This window comes from Mauremys mutica, chromosome 2, assembly GCF_020497125.1.
Source record: "Mauremys mutica isolate MM-2020 ecotype Southern chromosome 2, ASM2049712v1, whole genome shotgun sequence".
Taxonomy (NCBI): Eukaryota; Metazoa; Chordata; order Testudines; family Geoemydidae; genus Mauremys; species Mauremys mutica.
In genome coordinates, this window is record NC_059073.1 from 176,783,619 (window position 1) to 176,807,842 (window position 24,224).

The 24,224-nt window shown below is 41.2% G+C and overlaps 1 protein-coding gene across 1 annotated transcript in view; it reads left to right on the forward strand.

The window, feature by feature from the left end:
* TMEFF1 (transmembrane protein with EGF like and two follistatin like domains 1) overlaps nt 1–24,224 on the forward strand; it is a 195,609-nt gene that overhangs the window by 137,352 nt on the left and 34,033 nt on the right. The window contains exons 4-5 of the mRNA XM_045006102.1: nt 3,664–3,690; nt 19,016–19,112. Coding sequence (XP_044862037.1) covers nt 3,664–3,690; nt 19,016–19,112 — 124 coding nt within the window. The remainder of the gene's footprint in view (nt 1–3,663; nt 3,691–19,015; nt 19,113–24,224) is intronic.

Below are 24,224 nucleotides of genomic sequence, written 5' to 3' on the forward strand. Positions count from 1 at the left end.
GCAATGCCCCTCTGCTATGTACATCGGCCAAACTGGACAGTCTCTAAGGAAAAGGATAAATGGACACAAATCAGATATTAGGAATGGCAATATACAAAAACCTGTAGGAGAGAACTTCAACCTCCCTGGCCACACAATAGCAGATCTTAAGGTGGCCATCCTGCAGCAAAAAAACTTCAGGACCAGACTTCAAAGAGAAACTGCTGAGCTCCAGTTCATCTGCAAATTTGACACCATCAGCTCAGGATTAAACAAAGACTGTGAATGGCTTGCCAATTACAGAACCAGTTTCTCCTCTCTTGGTTTTCACTCAACTGCTAGAACAGGGCCTCATCCTCCCTGATTGAACTAACCTCGTTATCTCTAGCTTGCTTCTTGCTTGCATATATAAACCTGCCCCTGGAAATTTCCACTACTTGCATCCGAAGAAGTGGGTATTCACCCACGAAAGCTCATGCTGCAAAACGTCTGTTAGTCTATAAGGTGCCACAGGATTCTTTGCTGTTTAATTTATAATATTCCTATTGCATCTCTGTAGGTACACTAATCAAATTCATAATACACATATGAAAGAGTTACCTTAAAACCTCCCAATCCACAACCCTCACAAGTTCAAAAAGAAAACCCCCACCTTACTCAACTCATCCCCCCTGAAATGACCTTCATAAAGAAATGAACCTTGCAGTGTAGCCTGAAAATAAGCAAATTTGGAATTTGTCAGACCAAACAGTAAAGCTGGAATTCCAAAGATGGGAACTTGCCAGTGAAAACACTCTGAGGCAGATCCTCTGCTGATGTAAATTGATTTCAAAGGATGTACACCAGCTGAGGATCAAAACTTCTCTGCATGCAGCCGTAGTGAAATCCCAAAGAATGGGGTCTTCCTCCCCATGTCCATAGCATGCTAGCGGAGTTTCTACGTCAGCCTCTAGGGTGGAGTATCCTTCTCAGCAGCACATCCCAGCCTCCATGTAAGGGTGTCCCAGAGGTCTTGTCTGGTGTATTCACAAGGTTATGGAACCATTATGTCCCCACACCTCCCCTGCCTCGAAGTGCACCTACATATTGTTTAAATGAAGCCCCAGAGAGTACAGAGGATGTTTGAATACTTTCCAGGGAGTTTCAACATCCTGTTCACATGCAGCAGACTTCTAGAGTGCTGCTGCCTTTGGGGCTTTCTCTGCCTGGGGCAGGCATTGGGAAATGAGGGTTTGAAATAATTGTATAGATTATGAAAAGTAGCTACTGTAACACTGGAAGAATTGCAACTGGAATAATTCCGATTTCTTCAGACTTAAACATTTGGTCGTTTGACAGATTTTAGCAGCTTTTATGTCACAGGTACAGAATCAGTTCATCACACAATTTCACAATCCCAAGGATGCCTACGGGTTTAGCTCATGTATGCAGATGATGCCACCTTCAAATTTGTTAATTAAGCAATGCTGCACCATATGTTGCATTGTCTGTTCAATGATGCAACAGTTAAACATTACACAAGGGCTGTCTGCTTTTCAGGAAATTGGGTCATTATTGATGTCAAGAAAATACCAGACAGACATTTTCCTTATGTTATCCTATTAGTTTATTTAAACAATGAGACTCCAGCATGAGACTTGGCGTAATGGTATGGAATTAAGAAGGGAAAATGTAGGTTGAATAGGAGGAAAATCTCCATTCTTGGCAACAGCTCCTGTGGTAAGAGGTTATTTTTAATGTGTGGTAGTGACCTAGTGCCATATAATTTCACCCTGTAATTCTTGCATTGGAAGAAATAATTCTTAGAAATATAGCAAATTAGAACAAGAATTTAACAAGCTGGGAGTCTTGCCCACATGCTCAGGGTTTAGCTGATCGCCATTTTTGGGATCAAAAAGGAATTTTCCTCCAGGGCAGAATGGCAGAGGCCCTGGATTTTTTCACCTTCCTCTTCAGTGTGGGCACGGGTCACTTGCTGGAGGATTGTCTGCACCTTGAAGTCTTTAAACCATGATTTGAGGACTTCAATAGCTCAGACATAGGTTAGGGCAGGGGTCGGCAACCTGCGGCTCCCGGCTCGCCAGGGTAAGCACCCTGGCGGGCCGGCCCGGTTTGTTTATCTGCCGCGTCGGCAACTTCGGTCGATCGCGGCTCCCACTGGCCACGGTTCGCGGTCCCAGGCCAATGCAGGAGGCAGGAAGCCGCGGCCAGAACATCCCTCAGCTTGCGCCGCTTCCTGCCTCCCGCATTGGCCTGGGACCGCGAACCGCGGCCAGTGGGAGCCGCGATCGGCCGAAGTTGCCGACGCGGCAGATAAACAAACCGGGCCGGCCCGCCAGGGTGCTTACCCTGGCGAGCCGGGAGCCGCAGGTTGCCGACCCCTGGGTTAGGGGTTTGTTACAGGAGTGGGTGAGATTCTGTGGCCTGTGTTGTGCAGGAGGTCAGACTAGATGATCATAATGGTCCCTTCTGACCTTAAAGTCTCTGAGTCTTCTGGCTTGAACTATGAGTTCCTGCCAGGAAGTAAGAACCCCCGTTGGGTCTGAGTGTGTAGAATTAAACAGGGCTAACTCACCGGCCTACTCTATCCCCTGAGCAAGTATGCAGGGGGAGGTGGGAAATGAGTGGAGTTCTGGCTCTACTCCCCTCCTCACCTTCTGGAGTGGCTGAGCCAGTTGGTCAATTTACTGTGGGTATAGATCAGCTGTAAATTTCTCTCCTCTTTCCCTTCCCTTCTCCACAAGGAGTAAGGAAATAGCAGAGAAGGATTGGTGGCTCAGAAGTGCATGTCTGAAGGCAGTGTGTCTTCATGGCAGTATCAGCTCACGGTATAACTTGAGTGTTGGCCATAATCCAACTCCTGTCCACACACAAAAATCTGTATCTTGAGTTAAGTGGTACTTTAAATTCAATCTGGTCTGTTGAGGGTATGCGTTGAAGCTTGAGTGCTGCTGATGCAGGAGCCAGTAATGAAGTGAGATGCAGCTACAGGTCACAGTTTGAGTTAGCACAACTCATCAGCTGCTCATCCAATCACTTTGTGTTACTGATCAAATCACTGGTGAGCTCCAGTGTTGTTTCACAGTGTGGCCACTTCGGTTGGAGGCTAGTTAACACCAGGCTAGTATAGGTAAGTCAAGCGAACTCTGCAATAAAGACATACTGAGTCACAATGACTCCTGAGGCCACTTCTGGAATCATGCAATTTATGCACCATCCCTAGCCTAGGGCTTGGTTTAAAATAAAAATGTAGCCGCTGTTAAATAGATTACAAAAGTCAAGTTGTAAATTATTAGTCTGTTTTTGTTTAACAACTTGGAATCTTTTATAATTTAAAAAGGACTTAAAAGCAATAAGAGAAACAAGCTAGGTGAAATGATGTATTTTATTGAACCAACTTCTGTTGGTGATGCAGCTATGGACTACAAGCAATGTTTTTCAGCAACACATACAAAAAACACTGCTGCTCTTAGAGCAAATTTACCTTGACAGGTAGGGAAAAGGGTGTATGATAAGACTGGACAAATTCTAATAGTGATGCCTGATATGATGGGAGACATTGTTATTATACTTGGCTCCTGATGTGTAATACTTGTATAATGTTTTTGCAATGACAGGTTCTTGAATAAAGAGCTATTCCTGGGACGATGTTGTGATTTTTTCCCCTTTTTGTTTCCTTATCAGATAATGGTTCTGGATCAGGCGAAGGGGGTAAGTACACAGTCACAATTGCACTTGTTTTCTGTTGTAGTACATTTGTGTGTGTACTTAAGTCTGTTTTAGGTAAAAGAACACTTTCATGTAAATTATGAAAAACAGATAATTTTTTAATTATTTCAACATGAAAAACCCATTGTGGTGTTAGTAATACATCAAGGCTGTTCTATGGCGGTTTGTACCTATCCCATGATGACTTGCACAAACTGTTGCATAATATCTATTTGCACCCAATCACATTTTTGGATCATTCCATTGCCTGCTTTGAACAGTTCTGCCCTGCCTGGGGGAAGTACATGTTTCATGAGGAGCTAGATGAGGTCTGCAAAGTTTGTTATAGGCAAGTTATAGAGTTACAATGGTGCTTCTCTAGCATAGGCAAGATCTTAATTACAGCTGACCTAGAGCAGATTTGAACCAATGCTCTTGGGAGAAAAATCCCCTAAAGCAGTGGCTCTCAAAGCCGGTCCACCACTTGTTCAGGGAAAGCCCCTGGCGGTCCAGGCTGGTTTGTTTACCTGCCGCGTCCGCAGGTTCAGCCGATCGCAGCTCCCACTGGCCGTGGTTCGCCGCTCCAGGCCAATGGGGGTTGCGGGAAGCAGCGAGGGCCGAGGGATGTGCAAACCGGCAAACAAACTGGCCCAGCCCACCAGGGGCTTTCCCTGAACAAGCGGCGGACCAGCTTTGAGAACCACTGCCCTAAAGCATCCAGCACCCCTATGTTGTTTAATATTTCAAAATATCTTTAATTACATTAAAAGTTGCTATTGTGAAAAATGATTATTTACTTTGCTGTGTGACTAAACTCTAAATTTAACTTACAAGGAGTCAGGAGCTAAAGCTTTTCTTTTCTATATACTGAGAGGGAACTGGGGCAATATTATCCTCTTCACCAACAGGTGACAATCATCACTCCATTGCACCAGTTCCCTTTTCTACTCTGCTTTGTTGGCTAGTTGCCTCAGCACCCTCTTGCATCTCCAATATAGAGGATACAGGTGATGTTAATTCACCCCGTATCTCCTGATTTTAACTTGGCTTCCAGTTTTAGAAGAGCTTATATGTTGATAGGAATTCACTCTGATTTCACAGACATACAAAACAAATCTTCTTAAAATTAAGTTTAATTTTTAAAAGCATTTGGCTGGAAGATACCATATGATGACAGAATTATATAGTCTTGTTTCACTCTAGCTCTAGTTGTAGCTACTTAGCAGGCAGTTGCATTGTAGGAAAAGAAACTACAAAAAAAGATTAGGCTGGTCTTCAACATGTCATGTTATTTCTCCGTGTCTGACGAAGTGATGGAATCCATCCTTTCTTGAGTCACTGGAAAATGTTCTGGACAAGAATTTAAGAAAATTATAAAAAAAAATTGATATTAAACTAAATCTGAGGTTGACTACATATCAGTAATGTAAGGTAAAGCATTACATGGATGTTGTAATAATCCTGAGAACAAATATTACAAACCCAGGCAATTCAGAGTTAAAGATAAACTTAAAAGAAATCTGAATGTTAATGTTGTCCACAGTTCCAACACCCAAACAGCCTTAATTCTGCCCTGTAGTGACATCATGCAATGACCATAAAAAGGCTCCTTAGTTTTTTTTGTTTTGTTTTTTTTAAATCTTGGTGTACATTGTATTTCTCCAAACACCTCAAGATGTTAAGGGTGTTATGAGGGTAACTTTATTAAAGTTTGTGAAGCATTCATATACTGCAGTGACAGGGGAAAAATAGGATAGAAGAGGATGAGAGAATCCCTGGTGGAAAAGAAAGGGAGGAGAACCCACTTTGTGTTTGTGGGGGCAAGGAGAATAAATTGAAAGTGACAAAAGGAAAGCCGAACGGGGAGCTTAGGTTGGGGAGAAGGAGAGGAAAAAAAGGGGATATGCTAATACCAGGGGAGGGAGCAATCCTGGTAGCCACCCCAGTCACACCAGAGAGGGTAGCAAGCTACTAGTCTGTCCCCAAGATTTCAACCATTGTGGTTGGTGATCTTAGCCTACCCAGTGTTGGGTGGTTTTATGCAAGACAGATACAAAGCTTGAAGAGAATTTTATGTGGTTCCAGATAAGGATTCTGGTATGTTCACAGCATACATACAGAGAAATTGGATAAAAAACATAAAATACTCTTGCTGCAAGGTTGCAACGTAACACTATGTAATTATTGGGGTTGCTCAGGGCCAGAGTACACCAAGCCCCCAAGATGCCAGTAGTGTGCCAGGTGTATTGTGATTTGGAGGCAAGCACTGTAGGTGTTTCAAAAGCTAGTCCTTATAGATACTAACCCTGGTGGGTCCCAGTAACCACTCTGACACATAATGAAGTGAAAGGATATTTTACTAGGGCTGGCAGGAAAGGGAAAGTTTGCAAATACCATAGGTACAGAGCCTTAAACAGTTAAAGTTCAAAGTGAGCAATATCAATAAATAGTTGGGCCCTGGGGCCGTCCAACTGAGAGTCGGGGCTCTTTGGGTCTAGCGCATGGGATGCCCTCTCCACTCTCTATTCAAGCAAATAGGAGCTTGCAGGTTTCCAAGCCAGGGTCACTTAGTAGTGTCTCTCTCATGGGGCCCCTCTGCACTGGCTCCGTGCCCAGCAACTGCTGCTCCCCCATAAACTCCATATAGACCTGCACCCTGCTGTAATGTCCAGCAGTCACAGTCTGTTCTACACCCAGCTCTGCATACAATTCCTGGGATTCCTCTCTGCATCTGGCCTTTCTGCAGCTCCTCCAGGGTTGCCAGGTGACCAGTTTTTGACCAGAACGCCCAGTCGAAAAGGGACCCTGGCGACTCCAGTCAGCACCACCGACCGGGCCATTAAAAGTCTGGTCAGAGGTGCTGCAGGGCTAAGGCAGGCTGGTCCCCACCTATCCTGGCACCGCACTGCACCCCCGAAGCAGCCAACAGGTCCAGTTCCTAGGTGGGGGGGCCACAGGGCTCCATGCACTGCCCCCACCCCAAGCACAGGCTCTGCACTCCCATTGGTCAGGAACCGCAGCCAATGGGAGCTGGGGGTGGGGGCAGTGCCTGTGGATGGGAGCAGCATGCAGAGTCTCCTGCCCCACCCCCCACCCTGGAGCTGGACCTGCTGGCCCTTCCAGGGCGCAGCATGGTGCCAGGAAAGGCAAGGAGCCTGCCTTAGCCCTGCTGCGCTGCTGGCCAGGAGCCGCCTGAGGTAAGCCTGAGCGCAACCCCCCTGCCCCAGCCCTGAACCCTCCCCAAACCTGGAGCCCCCTCCTGCACCCCAAACCCCTCATCCTTGGCCCTACCCCAGAGCCTGCACCCTCACCCAGAGCCTATACCCCCCCGCACCCCTCTCCCGCATGCCGAATCCCTCTGCCCCACCTCCCAACCTGCAGCCCCCTCCTGCACTCCAAACCCCTCATCTCCAACCCCAGCCCAGAGCTCTCACACTCTCCTACACCCCAACCCCTTGCCTCAACCTGCAGCCCCCACACACACTCTGAATCCCTTGGCCCCACCTCCCAGCCTGGAGCCCCCTCCGGCACCCCAAACCCCTCATCTCTGGCCCCACCTCAGATCCCACACCCCCAGCCCAGAGCCCACACCCCAACCCCCTGCCCCAGCCCAGAGCCCCCTCCTGCACTCTGAACCCCTGATTTCTGAAGTGAGTGAGGGTGGGGAAGAGCGAGCCACTGAGGTAGGGGGAATGTAGTGAGCGGGGTGCAGGGCTAGGGTGTTTGGTTTTGTGCTATTAGAAAGTTGACCACCCTAGTCACTAGCCATGCAGCAGCTCCTTCCTAACAGAGTCCATCCGCTTCCTGATTCAGGACCCTTCCGCGTTCCCTTTGTCTGGCTAGAGGAAAGGGAAGTACAGTGGGGAGGGGGCTGATGGGAGCTGTAGTCATCTACTTAGCAGATCCATCACAACTACTTTATTTCTTAGAATTCAGAAGAACGAAACAATAACACACAAGAACCCAAAATAGAGCAAAAAGCTAGGTGCTCCCAAAAACAGAGGCACAACTCACCCTCCTGTACTTTATGCTGTGTGACTGCTAAATGACTGCCGATCTTATGTTTCCCTATGGATACCCCTAGCCTGCAAGCAGGAACGGGAAGCCACACCACTTCTTCCCTCCAAAGTGATAGGTTGCAAACTCAATACAGTCCTCAATTCACTACAGGTTCCAATTTTCAGATGCTAATCGTGGTAAATGCCAGTTATGTATCTAACCTGTCATGTATGATAGTGTATGCTGTTGTGATAACTGCAAACACTAGCAGGGGTAGGCAACCTATGGCACGCGTGCCAAAGGCGGCACATGAGCTGATTTTCAGTGGCACTCACACTGCCTGGGTCCTGGCCACTGGTCTGGGGGGCTCTGCATTTTAATTTAATTTTAAATGAAGCTTCTTAAACATTTTAAAAACCTTATTTACTTTACATACAACAATAGTTTAGTTATATGTTATAGACTTATAGAAAGAGGCCTTCTAAAAACGTTTAAATGTATTACTGGCACGCAAAACCTTAAATTAGAGTGAATAAATGAAGATTCGGCACACCACTTCTGAAAGGTTGCCGATCCCTGCACTAAGGATATATGTGTAACTGATCATATGCAGCTCAGAAAATGTGGATATTGCTGTCCAGATCCATGGTAATATTCGTAGATTTTTGCACCTGAGTAGAGTAATGGTAAAAGTCTAAATTCTGCCCTACAATCACCATGAATCTGACTGTTAGGGTTTCCAGTGCTAAAAGAGGTCATTGTTCAACAGATTGCTAGCATTAGGTATGATTTAAATTTGTGATGTTAGGATATCTCTTTTAATTTAGATCCTAGAACTGGAAGGGACCCTGAAAGGTTATTGAGTCCAGCCCTCTGCCTTCACTAGCAGGACCAAGTACTGATTTTGCTCCAGATTCTTAAGTGGCCTCCTCAAGGATTGAACTCTGAACCCTAGGTTTAGCAGGCTAAATGCTCAAACCACTGAGCTATCCCTCCCTCCACTTGGTTCATCTGGTTTTGTTTCAGTTGCCAGTTCCTTAGTTATTCTGTAACTTGATTCAACACAGAATATCTTCCTACTTGAAAATAGCATCATCTGAAATATAATGATGTTTGTGCCAAAAGAGCAGATTTGCAACAGGAAAAAGACTTGTTCCACGGTGGATTAGCTCAGACAATGTTTCCCTAAATTGTCATGTATCACAAAAAAAACAAAGATCATGTAACTACTCTGCTGGACTCTGCCAAATCATGTTTACTGTCACTAAGATGTTAGAATGAAGCAGGAGGAGTTGTAGCATTTTGTATTTTGTATTCCTGACAGTGAAATGACAGCCATATCATCCACCTATTTTTTCAGCTGTGCCACACTTATCTAGGTTGCCCTCTGACATTTTGGATAAGCAATTTTCAGTCTCTTGTGCTCTCACAACACATCAGCAGTCACAAAAAATTACCCATTTTGCTCATGACAGAAGTCTGAACTTGCAATGCATTATTTTTATTAGTCTTATTGAATTTATGAAATTCAGCTGTAGATCACTTGTGGCTATTAGAGTCCGAAGCCAATTAATAACAGTTTTGGATGTTATTTCAGAAGGTAAAGCAGTTTTGAAAATCTCATTAATATACCTCCCTACTGAAAGAAACATTAGTTACTGAGGCTCATCTCTGAAAATATTGCTTATTTGATACCACATCTGATGATTTTGAAACTCTTTAGAATGCATATAAAGACAAGTACTTTTTTGAAATTTTATGCATAGTTACCCCTTTTTGACCCAAGCAGTTAGTTAAAGTTTTGAGTACTGGGGATATTTCAGTAGGGGATATTCCATTTTGGAGGCAAAATTGATGATGGAGTCTGGGTATTTTCTTTGATGCAGTCTTGTTTAATTATAGGGAATGTACAAAGTCCTGATTCTCTGAGTGTAGGAGGATCCATAGGCAAAAAGAGTAGCCCCAAGCTTCTTTTCAGCCAGCACCCCAACCCAAAATCTTTCTCTAAGCTTCTCTCAAGGTCACACTGTTACAGGCTGCTGCTTGGATTTCTTCAGGCTGTCTCTCTCTCTGGTTGTGTGATCTCCTCCCCCTCCTTTCTCTCACACTTCTCTCTCATCCAAAACAATAATCAACAAACCCCCCTCTGCACACACAGTCCAAAACTCGGAGGCAAGTTCACAATCCCTTTTGTTTTAGCTGGGGGATTGTGATTAATTTATCTTTACAATTATGTTAATTGAAGGGTGCATTCATAATCCTCAATCTCAACAAAGTTTTTACTCAACCCATAACCATGTGTCACCTAGCTCATAACAATATTATTCAACAATTTTCCTGTTCTGCCAAAACACATCATCTTAATTGTTGTACAGTCTTCTTCCAATAAATATGATTTGTTACTGTTGTTTTCGCTTCAGCAAAAGAGGAGTCAGTTTTAAATTCATGTCCGTATCAATCATCCCATAAAATGGGACAAAGTATACCTGATTTACAACAAAATGAAATCAGTGGGGTTATATAGGTTGTAAATCTTGGCAGAATTTGATCCAGTAAATTGAGCAGGAAAACAAAATTCTTAGAATGGCCCATCCTTATGAAGAAGCTGGATGGCTAGCTTGCATGTATTGTTGTTTTTGTTTTTGCATACCAAGATATTTTTTGTCTCTAAAGTTGTGTGCATTCACTGAAGTAGCCTTGGGAAGAGTGATTTCAGGCCAGTGTGTAGTGTCTGAAGTGGCTTAATGTAGGTCTGAGTTGCCACTGGCAAATGATCAAAGTAGGCACTAATTTACAGTGTGGTCCATATTCTGTGCCTGGTGTCCACAGTCACATTGTGCATTCTGGCAACTTCTAGCAGTGTAAGAGATGACAGCATGTGTCATTTGATATTCTGAAATGGTTCAATACAGACCCTTGTTTCTGAGGAGGTTAAAGCCTGGAAGTTCTTTAGTGGGTTTGGGGGGTCAGCAATCAGATGTTTATTTGGTATCTTAGCATTCTCCCATAATTCTGCCCAGTGTGCCTCAGGATTGAATGAGGACTCTTTAAGAACTTTATCCCAATCCTCAAAAGATTTGTGGGATTTCAGATGTGTCTTTGGAAGGTTCTGGAGGTCCTCAGAAGTTGGGAAGTTCAGGCTGGAAAGTTCATGATTTGATTGTACTCATGAGGTATGTATGTGTATGTGTATTTTGGGTGGGGGGATGTATGTGTTAGAGTGGGCAACCATTGAATGGGTGTTGATGTTAATGTTCTGGTTATAATTCTCATTGCAGCATCAGGCTGCACATTGAGAGATATGTTATTCGAACTGCCTGCCCAGACTGGAGTGCACTATTCAGTGGTTGAATATACCAGTGCATCGGCACCCACTTTGTCCCATCGCCTAGGATAGTAAGTAGGGATATGAGTAGAGTAATTACATGAAGTCTCTGAAGGGAACTTTTGGGGGGGGGTGTTCCATTTTGTCAGTGTTGTTTACAGTGATGCACAAAGGAGGGTTGTAGACAAGTCAGACAAATTAAAGGGTGTTATTCAATCTTGTCTTATTTGGAGGGCTTTCTCAGACTACCATTGGTGGTTGGAGAGTGCATCAGTTCTGAAGTCCCAACTTAGAGGTTCGGTTGGGCTCCACGGGCTCATCTAAATCTGCTGAGATACCTAGTTGGTCCAAAGTGACAGATAATAGCTCATATGAGGGGAGATCTTCTTGGCAGTTCTTACTGTTTCTCCACACACCAGAGCTTCTTCTCTTCTGGTTCCGGACAATCCTTAACTTCCCTGCTGACACTGCCAATGAGGATTCCAGTTAGTGCCTGTTTTGGTAGTGTTGCTTTTGTGCTATTGTCAGCTGTTCACTAGGAACAAGCCTGAAACCACCAATCTATGTCAGATAGGCCATCAAACAATTATCAGATAGTAATGACTTTGTCACTTAAGGCCTGCTCTTCAGATTCAGATCACTGACCTCAAGGTGTAAGGTTCCATATTCTAGTACCAGTCTCTTAAACCTTCTAGACCCTTAGGTGGCAAGATTTCTAAGTGTCATGCTATGGGCATAGAATTAATTTGTTTCTCTTTCGGAGTAAAAATACATATAGCAGGTGTCTGTTTACCTAAGCAAATACATTTTATGTATTAAAATAAAATTAATTTTAGACAGATGGCAGCTGATCAATTCAGGCTTTCAAGCTGAGGAAATATCATGCTTGCAATACAGATAGCGAAGTTAATTATTACTAAAATAATTTGTTTTGAATTCCCAATCTCTCTCAAATTTAGTAGCTAAAGTATCTTGTGATGAACATTTGGCAGATTGCTTTTTATAATTAATAAAATGATAGACAGTATGTGCTTTTTAGTAGATTACCATCTGTTCCTTACCCTCCTTGGGCACAACACTTACCCATGGTTGTCACACAGTCAGGCTTGTGTAAACATACAGATTTCAAAACCTTTATATTTTATAAATTTCAAAAGCTTGAATTTTTGCAGCTTTGTAAACATGTCAGTTACAGAAGGTGGAAAAAGATAATAGGAGGTTGTATTTCTATAGCAACTCCAATCTGAGAATCTCAGAGTGATTTACAAACATTACGGGCCTGATTCTGTCCTGAATAGTGCCTTAAACCCCTATTAGTCCCATTATTTCTGTAAGTTAGTAAAAGTGGCAACAAAACGAAATCTCACAACATCCCTGTGAGGCAAGGAAAGGAAACAAATATAGAGGGCATGACTGTGCAGCCTTTAGTACTTACGCTAGTAATGACTTCTGGGTGAGTGATCTCCTGGGTTCGTGCTTGCTATCCTAAGTAAGAGTATCACAGTCAGGACCATAGAGAGGCTAAGAGACAGATGTCTGGCCCTTATCTGAGGGGGCAGGGAATGAAGAACTCACTCCCCACTGTGCTGTCCTTGAAAGGGCTTGGCATAATCGCATTGCCTGTGTTCATGAAAGTTCAGAGACTGCTCCCTCATTACTCTTCTGGGTGTATGGTGACTTTCCTACCTCCTCACTATTGTATGTTGGTGCATAGTTTGCCAGATGTGTATTTTTGAAGTTGTTTAGCTTCCCTTTGGAGCATCAGGAACTGGCTCCTGTGGAAACAGGACACAGGAATAGTTGAATAATAGTCTATTCCTCCATGGTGATTCTTATGCAGTCAGAGAAAACGCATCAAATGCTACCAAAAATGTTAACTTTGTCTGACATAACTGATTGTTAATACATAAGAACACTGTTTGTGAGTTAAGTTTGCCAGATATGTAATATACCTAACACAGAACTACAAAAGTAAGGAAAAGAAAAATGAAAGCATCTAACATACCCTCTACTCCTCCATCCTGAGTCACACACCTCATCACTAGAACAACCACCAGACAACACACTCCTACCTTAATTCTGCCTCAGTAGGCATGTCAGTCTTCAAACTCCCTCCTTCCCCAAACTCACAACCACGCTAAACAGGGAAGATGTCTCTCCTGCCATTATCTATAGTGATCTCATGGTTGAAGGCAAAGGTGTTGGGAGGCTGGCCCCCTACTGGAGCAGAGCTAAGGTTGCTGTGTGGTATTTTATGGTGAATGATGGATACTCCATCAGTGAGGTGTGGCTCTCTGGGTAGAAGAGGAGAAGTCTGCTCCTAAACTGGCCAAACAGTTTGACAATGAACAGGATCTTCCACATTGGTAACCATTCCTTACACAAAGACTAGAAGCACATAAGCCAGCAGAAAATTCAACTTTATTGAAAGATATGAAAATTCAGAATAAATATGCTGTTTTTATATAAAACAAAGGGTATGTCTACACTGCAGTCAGGGGTGTGATTTCAGTATGTGTAGACATACTCAAGCTAGCTTTGATCTAGCTAGCTTGAATACCAATAACCGTTAAGCTGCAACAACACGGGCTAGCCACTCAAGTACATACCCGGGTCATAAGCGGGCTTGTTCAGCCCATGCTGCCGCAGTTTTGCTGCTATTGTTATTGGATTTAGTTTGATCAAAGCTACCTCAGGGATGTCTACACATGCTGCAGTCAACTTCTGATTGCAGTGTAGACATCCCAAAGAGGTTGAAGGCTTGCATTAACTGCAAAACAGGACACAGACTTAACTATGTCATCATAATAGCGTTTCCATAATCTATCAATCAAACAAGTCACTAGATTGTAGCCTTTAGCTACAGCCTCTAGTAAGGGGTGTTGTGGAGCTACACTGCCTCAAGGAGGTGCATTGGGAGGCATTTTTGTGCCTAGTTGTGCTAAGAGGAGCACAATAGGAGACACCCCTATTAAGAGGTGCAGCACACAACATGGTCAGCATGTAGGAGTGATAGAGCTCTGGTTCCTCCTACTTCCCAACCCCTTTTAGATAAGTTGCTCCTAAGAGGGACACCTCTCTAGCAGTCCTTGTATTCAGAATACAGAGGCTTCAGTTCTTAGGAGGGTGTGCAGGTCAGAGAGCAGTCCTTTCTGCATGGTCACATAAAGACTGGCCACAACTCCATAAACTCTAGTCCACTCCATTCTGGTACAGTTTATTTATATTTCAGTTTCATAGGACTGGAGTGTGACGTTAGGCACAACCCTGAACAAAATGTGGGGGGGTGTGCTGCCCTAACCTGGGGTAGCCCTGGGAGACATTCAGACTCAGAGAGTATGTGTACAACAGGAAAGAAAATCCCGCGGCTGGTCCATGCCAGCGGGTTCGGGTTCACAGGGCTGTTTCAGTGCTGTGTAGACTTTCAGGCTTGGGCTGGAGCTTGATCTCTGGGACCTTGCTACCTTGCAGGGTCCGAGAGCCTGGACTACAGCCTGAGCCCACACATCTGCACAGCAATGAAGCAGCCTGAGCCAGCTGGCACAGACCAGTCACAGATGTCTAGTTGCTGTGTAGACATACCAAGAGAGTGACCCTGGGCTGGTGTGTGTGTGTGTGTGTTAATTTGATGGGCCTGTAACAAAAGTAGAGTGGGAAAAGAGGGAACAAATGAGCATTCATTGAGAACAAAATCAAGATGCTGAGAACAAAATTAATCAAGACAACACAGGATGTGAACAGAAGAAATTCTTTAATTGCCTATGCTCCATTGCCAGAAGCATGGGTAATAAACAAGAGGAATTGAATTGCTCATTTATGAGCGTAAATTCAATCTAGTTGGTATTACTGAAACCTGGTGGGATAATTCGCATGATTGGAATGTAGAAATCAATGATTATAACCTATTTAGAAAGGATTGAGTAGGTAAAGGAGGAGGAAGAGTGGCATTCTGTCACAAATGGCATTACCTGTTTGAGTCACTGCCAGCTTGGAAGAAAATGCTCTTGAATGTTTATAGATCAATGTCCCAACAGATAGAGCACAAAATTGGTACTAATTGGTGTCTGCTACAGACCACAAAATCACACTAGAGAACAGGATGACCAGCTCCCTAAGCACCTATCTTTAATGTGTGGTGTGGGGAGGGAAACCTCTGTGATCATGGAGGACTTTAATCTGAGTGACACATGTTTAGGCCTGAAAGGATTAGATTTTTATCAGTTAATGTTGGTAAACATTGATTTTACTGTACACACACAAATCGATAAAAATATTTGTTGATGATAAAACAAATTTTAGCACAGTTTGTTTTAAGGCTATTTACTGTGTATATTTTGATATGTGATGTTGACAATTTATGTTTTAACAGTTATAAAGCTTTAACGTTTTGAATCTCCACATCTACTGTCATTAAATTATTGTCTGTTCCCCTCATAGTTTCTTGCAACTGTGAAAACTGAGTGATTAAAAATAGAAAATATGCATAAAAATAAGCATCAATATTAGTGTTGAAATTTTAAAAAAAAATTGAATTCTACCAAGTCTACATATGCTAGAGGCCTCATGCTGCCAATGTTAAAACATCCTGAGAATTTCTAAATACTATAGATGAGAATTGCCTAACCGACAAAGTGGTGCATCCAACATAGAGGAATTCTAGCTTAGACCTCATCTTGACAGATAAAGAGGAAACGATGACAGTACTAAAAATTAGTGGTAGCTTAGATACAAGTGCTCGTGACTTTATTTTCTTTGAATATAACAAATGAAATCAATTCCAAGCAAGTAATATATATATATATGATGTTTGAAAAGGGCCAATTTCATGAACCTTTGATTTTTCAGTAAGTATTGGAGCATTGGGGAAGTTCCAGAAGACTGCAAGAAAACTAATTTGACTCTTTAGCTTAGCAAAGCAAAGGTTACAAGGTGACTTGATTACAGTCTATATGTTCCTACATTAGGAATAAATATTTAATAATGGGCTCTTCAGTCTAGCAAAGATATAACATGATCCAAAGGCTGGAAATTGAAGGTACACCAATTCAGACTAGACACAAGGTGTACATTTTTAACAGTGAGGATACTTAATCATTAGAACAGTTTACCAACGGTCATAATGGATTCTCCATCATTGACCATTTTTAAATCAAGATGGGATGTTTTTCTAAAAGATCTGCTTTAGGAATTATTTTGGGGAAAGTTCTATGGCCTGTAAGTTGTAGTCTACAGGAGGTCGGACTAGATTGTTGCAGTTGGTCCCTTCTGGCCTTGAAATCTATGATAGAAGGATGTTGATAAATTGGAGAGGGTTCAGAGAAGAGCCACGGGAATAACTAAAAGATTGGAAAACATGCCTTATAGTGCAAGACTCAAGAAGCTCAATCTATTTAGTTTAACAAAGAAATGTTTAAGGGGTGACGATCACAGTTTATAAATACGTGGGAAATAGAAATTTGATAATAGAGGACTGTTAATCTAGCAGACAAAAGCATAATAAGATTTTCTGGCTGGAATTTGAAAATAGACAAATTCAGACTAGAAATGAGATTCGAATTTACTATAATGAGGATAATTAACCAGGGAACAATTGGCCCAGGGTTTGATGGAAACTTTAAAATCAAGATTGGATGTTTTTCCAAAAGGTGTGCTCTAGTTCAAACAGGAGTTGATTCAGGGAAGTCCTATGGGCTGTTGTATACAAGAGGTCAGATTATGATTATGACAGTGGTCCCTTCTGCCTTTATAATCTATGAATTTATCATCTCTGAAGTTATACCAGCTATAAATTATTATATCCACCGCTTCTCATGCTTTCTCAGCTGTGCTGGCCGCTGAGTAAGAAATAAAGCCAAGACTTTACTTATCTCTATATCTATTTAATCCCAGTTTACCTCCTCCAGGTGCATCTAGACCCAAGGTCCAAGAAGCCATGTATAGGTACAAAGGGGCTTCTTCCTCTTCCATACTCCCAGGCATGCTGTATTTAAGGGATACCAACAACTTAGAATTTACACTTTTAGCTTAATTTGTTTAACTGGCTATTGTTACAAGTAGCACACAAGACTACTATAAGAGAAGGAAATGAGAGAAAATATTTTTCTCTGTTACTAACTTTATCTTTGACAACATTTTGCATTTTATATAGTCAATTTCACTGTTTCAGTATAGTCAGTTTCCCCCATTTGAGTCTTTTAAAAGTCAACAAAACAGAGAAAATCATTTTAAAAGTAGGAAAATCTGGTTGTAAAAACCACAAAAATTTGGCAGTGTGACTCAGGGACAGGTTAGTATCTGAAATTATTGTAAACAATTTTTTTTAATTCACTGTATTGCAATGTTAGAGTGTTCCTTTAATGGTATTATTGAGATTGAAAATTTACCTGGTGAAAATTTTACCAAATGTAAAAAAAAAAAATAGGAAATTAAATTAACCACATTATTTTAAGCTATTTCTCTGCAATATTATTTTTAGTCCAGTACGGAAAAAAATTGTGTTCTTAAAAGGATAAAGACAGATTTAATTCTTTAAGGTGCACTGAGCATAAATAGAAATGTATTATAAAATATAACTAGACACAGCTTTGGTTCTGTTTGATAATTTTATATTTATATTGCCCATATAACATTAAAATGTGTTTGATTTTTAATGTGTTATTGGTTTAAGTAGATTTTATATTTAGCTTTAACTTGGCCACTAATAAAGGCAAGAAAGCTGTGACAATAGTTTAGAAAAAATGTGAGGTTTGAAATATGAAACATGTTTTCATATTATGCTTTCCTGGTGAATTTTTAATTTAGAATCAGTTAACAGAAATGTAGGTCATTATGGTGTATAGAGATCCTAAAGTGTGTAGAGATTCACAGTGATTAGACATGCAATGTTTGACATGTGATAATGCCTTTAAAATACACCATGTCCTTCTAACAATGCAGTACTTTTGGCTCAGTGAACTTTTTGTACCTTTGAAGATCTTAATATTCTTGTGGTTACATTGTTCTGCACTTTGAATTTGAAAACTATATTTTTATTGATCAGCTTGATATTTTTTATGAACTCATGGAGAAAAAAAGATAACACTATTCACTATGATATTCCACCAAAAGTGTCATAACAGTTATAAATTAGGCATCTATCAAATTCTAGATTGTCCTGCATCAGAACATTGTGGATCTACGTTTTCCTCCCATGTGACTGATGAGCTGTCATGTCAGTGTGCACCACAAGAATAATGCTGTTGCCTGTAGGACCAATGTTTTTGAACCTTGGAGATATGCTCTATCTTCTACAGGAAGTTCCATTTCTATCAGTATCTTATCTGGATAATGCACTGGGTCTTCTGTATGTCCTAAACCACTGATGAAAGGGAATAAGACTGAAACTATGAGAAATTAGTATAATCTAGTACAAAATGAAAGAAAATCTATCCTCAGGTACACAGAGGAAAAAATCATTATATGTAACAAAGAGTTATATGGAACTATGTCTATAATTGCAGAACTTCAATTAAAATATTTTCCCTTCTTTCTGCTTGGCTATGTATACGTTCTTTACCTGAACATCATTAAATTACTAGTCAAATGGCATTAAAAGGTGCATGTTTTATATGGTGTTAGTGGCAAATAAAGTTTCCTTAAAATGAGCTAGTATGTATATTAGTGTCCGATTTAGAGAACTGAGGAAAATCAATAGCAAATCACTCTGTACAACAATAAAGGAATAGTAAATAGCCAATGAAGCAATGTTTTTTGTTTGTTTTTCATTTTTGTTTGTTTGTTATTGTGGGCTATCTTGTCATTGTTATCACTCTATCAAACTTTAGTTGTTGTCCAATTTTGGGAGAAGTAGTACTAGTGAGGCTAATGACTGTGCTATAAATGTATGACAACACTATGCTTACAAGCTGCTTTCCTGTTGATGGGCAAGATAATTTGTGTAGACAGAGTCATAGCATAATGTGAAAGAAGTCACATTTTCTGATGACGCTGCCTTGTTTTATTTAGAGTATGAAGGATCTGGAACAGAAGTTCACAGAAAACACTCCAAATGTGGGGCTTGCAAATACAGGGCTGAGTGTGATGAAGATGCAGAAAATGTTGGGTAAGTAATAGTTTCCTTCCAAAAAACCAAAGGAAAAAGAAAAAGATAAAAACATGATAATATTGCTGACAGTAATCGTCACCTTTCATATGTGAAATCCTGCAGCTATTTGGTAGAATTGCATGTAAATATATGTAAACAAGGAGCTACATGTAAGTATTTATTTTCTGCTTTACTTTAAAGCCTTCACAAATGGTTTATACTTCATTGGCATAAATATCACATTTCAGCTTGATTTCTGATTAAGGACATTATAAATACATTATTAAAATATGAATCAATAAAGGAGTCTATCAATATCATTACAATAAAATAGTTTAATTATTTTTTTTAATTCAGGTAAGAAGGAATAAGGAATCTTTTTAAAAAAAATCACAAAAATGTTAGTTCACTTCTCAGTTCAGATCTGCTTTCAGGGGAGAGGGATAGCTCAGTGGTTTGAGCATTGGCCTGCTAAACCCAGGGTTATGAGTTCAATCCTTGAGAGGGCAGCTTAGGGGCAAAATCAGTACTTGGTCCTGCTAATGAAGACAGGAGGCTGAACTCAATGACCTTTCAGGGTCCCTTCTAGTTCTATGAGATAAGATATTTCTTTTAATTTAATTATCTACTGTAGCCCATAAAATAGTATAGGCATTCACCAAGACAATCATTTCTGTCAAAATAAACTTCAGATCAAAATATTGAGCTGAACTGGGGATCTGATTCAGTAATTTTTTTCTGTCATTGTGACATTTAACCTCTGAAACACACCCTTAGGAAACTCCTCTTATGAAAAGAAAAATATCTGTCAGTTGTCAAAACTCAAAGTAAAGGATCGTACAAGAAATAGTTTTTAGAGAATTTTAAAGAAAATCCATAGTGCACAAGCAAATGTGTAAATTAGATTGCATTGAGGCCCTGATTACACTACATCATATTTATATTGCATCTAACAATATATTTAGGCTGTTAGTTTGGTACCAATCTAGGGTATTAGAAAAGATCTTTGGGAAACTTGCATGTGAGGTCATCAAAGGTTTGTGTCATCTGGTAGGAAAGACTCTTTTTATGGGACAATTCCCTACCCACTCTGTTCACTGCCAATAACTCCATTACTGCATCTGAGTAAATATCTGCAGTAGACAGGAAGGGCAATGGCATGAAAGCAGAACAGGGAGGAAGGATGAGAGCGGTAATGAATTGGTCCTATGTATAGGCTGAAAGGTAGTGGTAGATTATGGGGATTTGTGGGTTTCTGCTTTGCTGAGCTGAGGGGTGAGTAAAGAATCAGGTGAGGGGCCTGGGATGAGGGAGGGATTGGGAGAATAGTTTTGGAGACACAAGGAGCATGGTGGAACTGAAAAATAGTTCTCTCATACTTAGTTCCTCAGTGCCACAAAGGGATTTTAAAAAGGAGACCAGAAAAATTAATGGAAGTTCTGCTGTGCCTGAATGGGTAGAGCAATCACTTTGAAATCCAAATTTTCCTGTTCAAGCTTTACCTGAGAAGAATTGCTCGCAAGTGAAGAAACATCAAATGAGAGTAGTCCTTCGTTTGACTGCAACATACTTGGTTATCTTCCTGGCTGCAACTGTAACACCTCTACTATTATAATTCGCCTAATTTATTCCTGCCATCATACACTATCCATCTGCTGTTCATGTGTATTTTGTTTAATTGTAATATTTCCTTTGTACGTTTGTAAACAGGTGTGCCAGTAAATAAATGAATAGCTGAAGAAGATTACTGCTGCTGGAAATGTATAGTGAAGCCCAATCCAGCAAAAATTTAATCAAATTTGTGAGCTGAGCAAGTCTCAGAAGGCCACAGATGCTGGCTCTGCCGCATGCTGACCTATTAAGAGGAAAGGTCAGCCTCTCAGAGAAGCCATCCCCATTCCCCCCAGTGTTATCTTTTCTTTGTTCTTTCTACTGTTAAAAACTCCAGGGGTACTTAAGAGAGCAAAACTTTCAACACATCATGGACATCTTGAAGTCCAGAAAGAAAAAGGAGGCCTGGAATGCTTTGGGATCTGTAGTGGGTTTAATTTATCTACTGATAATACCAACCTACTCTACACAAGCTAGATGCTGATTGGACATGCTGCATGATTGTACTAAAGCTGTTGTTTATTGGTTTTGTTGTTGTACAGTAAAGCACACTTATAGATGAGTAACATGATGTCATTTTGTATTGATTATAGTCACCTAAAGTTGATATTTAGACTAATTATACCACTCTTTCCTTCCCAGAAAATTAAATGCTTTTGTGTTTAATTAACAATGTTAAGGAACACTGTTTGATATTTTAAAACACAATGCAAATACATTTAGAGTTAACATTATCACATATCTAAAGTGCACTTTGACTCTGAAAAGCAAAAATTGTACCTTTTTACTTAGCAAATCTGCTCCTTGTGTGTATTCAGTCCTATCTGCTGACTTCAGTGCAGGGCTGCCCAGAGTGGGGGCAAGTGGGGCAATTTGCCCCAGATCCCGGTCCCCACAGGGGCCCCCACGAGAATATAGTATTCTATAGTATTGCAACTTTTTTATGGAAGAGGCCCCCAAAATTGCTTTGCCCCAGGCCCCCTGAATCCTCTGGGCAGCCCTGCTTCAGTGACAAAAAGAGGTTTCTTTCTGTTCTTTATTCCTGTTAACCTTGCAGAGTCAGCACAGCTAAGAGAGAGCAAGAGGGACTCTATTTCTTCTTTTGCTTCATGAAAAAAAATATTTACAAGGTTCCAGTCAATGAAACATGCAGCAAACTGATCTGCCCCCATGTTCAAGAAATTATCTCTTGATATGGACAATTTAATGTCAACCTGTTTCTAACCTTTTGGTTAAAACCGATGAGAAGATTACAGTGAAGCAGCTCTTGCAATATTTGGATTCTTCAGCTTCCCTGACCCCCCCAGTCAATCCAGTTTCAGAGTAGAATGTGGTACAGAAACTAGCTGTGCTCTTTGATCTCCTCTTGGCAGTGGTTGAAGATCCAGTGTCAATAGCTTTGTTTTGCTTGGATTTTTTTTAAGATCAGGCTGCTGGCTTCTATACTGCTAAACACAAGGAGTTCAAGTCCTGGCTCTGTGAGAGTCAATGGCAAAACAGCTTCAGGAAGACCAGGATTTCCCCCACGGTTCTTTTGATACTTTTGTTATCCCTAGAATGGCTACATGGAGTTTACCTTGAGCGGCTTCAGACCGTTCTTTCTGAGGATAGCATTGGACAATTGCTCATCTGCCCAGAAGGTTTTCTTATGTGGGGAAGCAGAGGGCTCACTTGTCACTCCTATTATTCAATGTGTATATGAGCCTGTTAACAGGGCTATGGTATTTTCAGAAAGCTGATGGCACTCAGCTCTGACTAACAGTGGCAAAACTCCTGTTGACTTCAGTAGACCCAGGATTTCACCCAGAGTTTTCAACTTGTCTGACCCAGTTGTAAAAAACAATAACACTATTGGGGAAAAAAAACTTAAATTATCAAATTTTAAAACAAACGAAAAACAGGTTTTTTGCAGTTGGTGCTGATGAGCGATTTACTCATGGTATGTGTACAGTTAAACTGATACAGCAGCACAGCTACAGCGCTGGAGCTACACTGCTGTAGCACTTCAGTGTAGACACCACGTATGCCCATGGGAGGGGTTCTCTCATCAGCGTAGCTAATCTACCTTCCTGGGAGGTGGTAGCTAGGGTGACAGAAGAATTCTGGGGGTTAGGTTGGCATAGCTACATCACTCGGGATGTGGATTTTACACACCCGTAAGAGACATAGCTATGCCCTAAGCATCTGGTTGAGACTGCAACTGGATGAGGTTCAACTCGCAGAAGACTGAAGTTATATTGCTGTGTTAGAGAAAACAACCAGAAGAAGAGCAGATATTGTGTCGGTCCTCCTAATATAAGGGATGCATCTACTGTTACCCCTATTTGCAGTTTGGGAATTGTTATCCTCAGATGCAACTTTGTCTTTAGGCTGCAGACCTCACTACAGTTATCTTTGTGTTTGTCACCTCAAGGCCAGCATACTCTAATAAGCTCTATTGAGCTACTCCCGGGGTACACTTTAAGACCAACTGGAATTTTAAGTTAGTGCAGAAAGCAAGTTGCAAAATTAACATGAGTTGGTCAGGAGAAAGCAATAGTTTTCTAAAGCATTTTCATTTTGTTGGCTTTTAAAGCAAGGGTTTTTTGTTTGTTTTAAAATTTGACAATTTAATTTTTTTTCCCATAGTGGTAGTTTTTTATTGATTTTTCATTTTTTATCATTTGTCATTTTTGAAATAGGAAATTCAAAAAATATTTTAAAAGAAAATTTTACCAAATTAGCAAACTGACCAGTCAAAAGTTACACAATAGCAAAAGGAGGGTAGAGATGGGAGGTAAAAACACTTAAAACATTTATTGGTCTTCTTATATAAATAATGCAGATTATACCAATTATCTTTTATTTGAATTGGCTGCCTACTAGTTTCAGGTTTTCCATCCTGCTAGCTCAATGAGGGAAGAGTTCTGAAGAAATAACATAATGTGAAAATGTATTTTAAGACTTACTATCAGCTCCTTGATTTACACTGCCCATGAAAACTTAACATTGTCCTCAGAATTTGCAAAAATATCCACAAAGGTCAAAATAACAGATTTCTAGGAGATTATTGGAAATGAACTCCTCACACAGACGACGTTACACACGCACCTCTCCCCTCCCTCATTCCCCATCTCCACTGGGTCCCAGTCCTCATCTCCCTCCTCAGGATCCTCATCCAATCTCAGTGTTGCCCCTCGCTTGGCATTTTGTTCCAGTTTCATTGCCCAGCCAGACCCAGTTCTTCCTGTGCAACCCCACTCTTCCTTAGATCTGTGTCCCCTCTCCCTCCCCTCCTTCCTTCTATCCCACTGATTCTCAGGCCTTGTCTACACTACAGGACTATTTCGAATCAACTTAGTTCGAATTTGTGGATTCGACCTTATGAAGTCGAATTTGTGTATCCATACTAAATACACTAATTCGAACTTCTGAGTCCACATTCACGGGGCCGGCGTCGACTTTCGAAGCGGTGCACTGTGGGAAGCTATCCCACAGTTCCCGCAGTCCCCGCTGCCCATTTGAATTCTGGGATTTCCC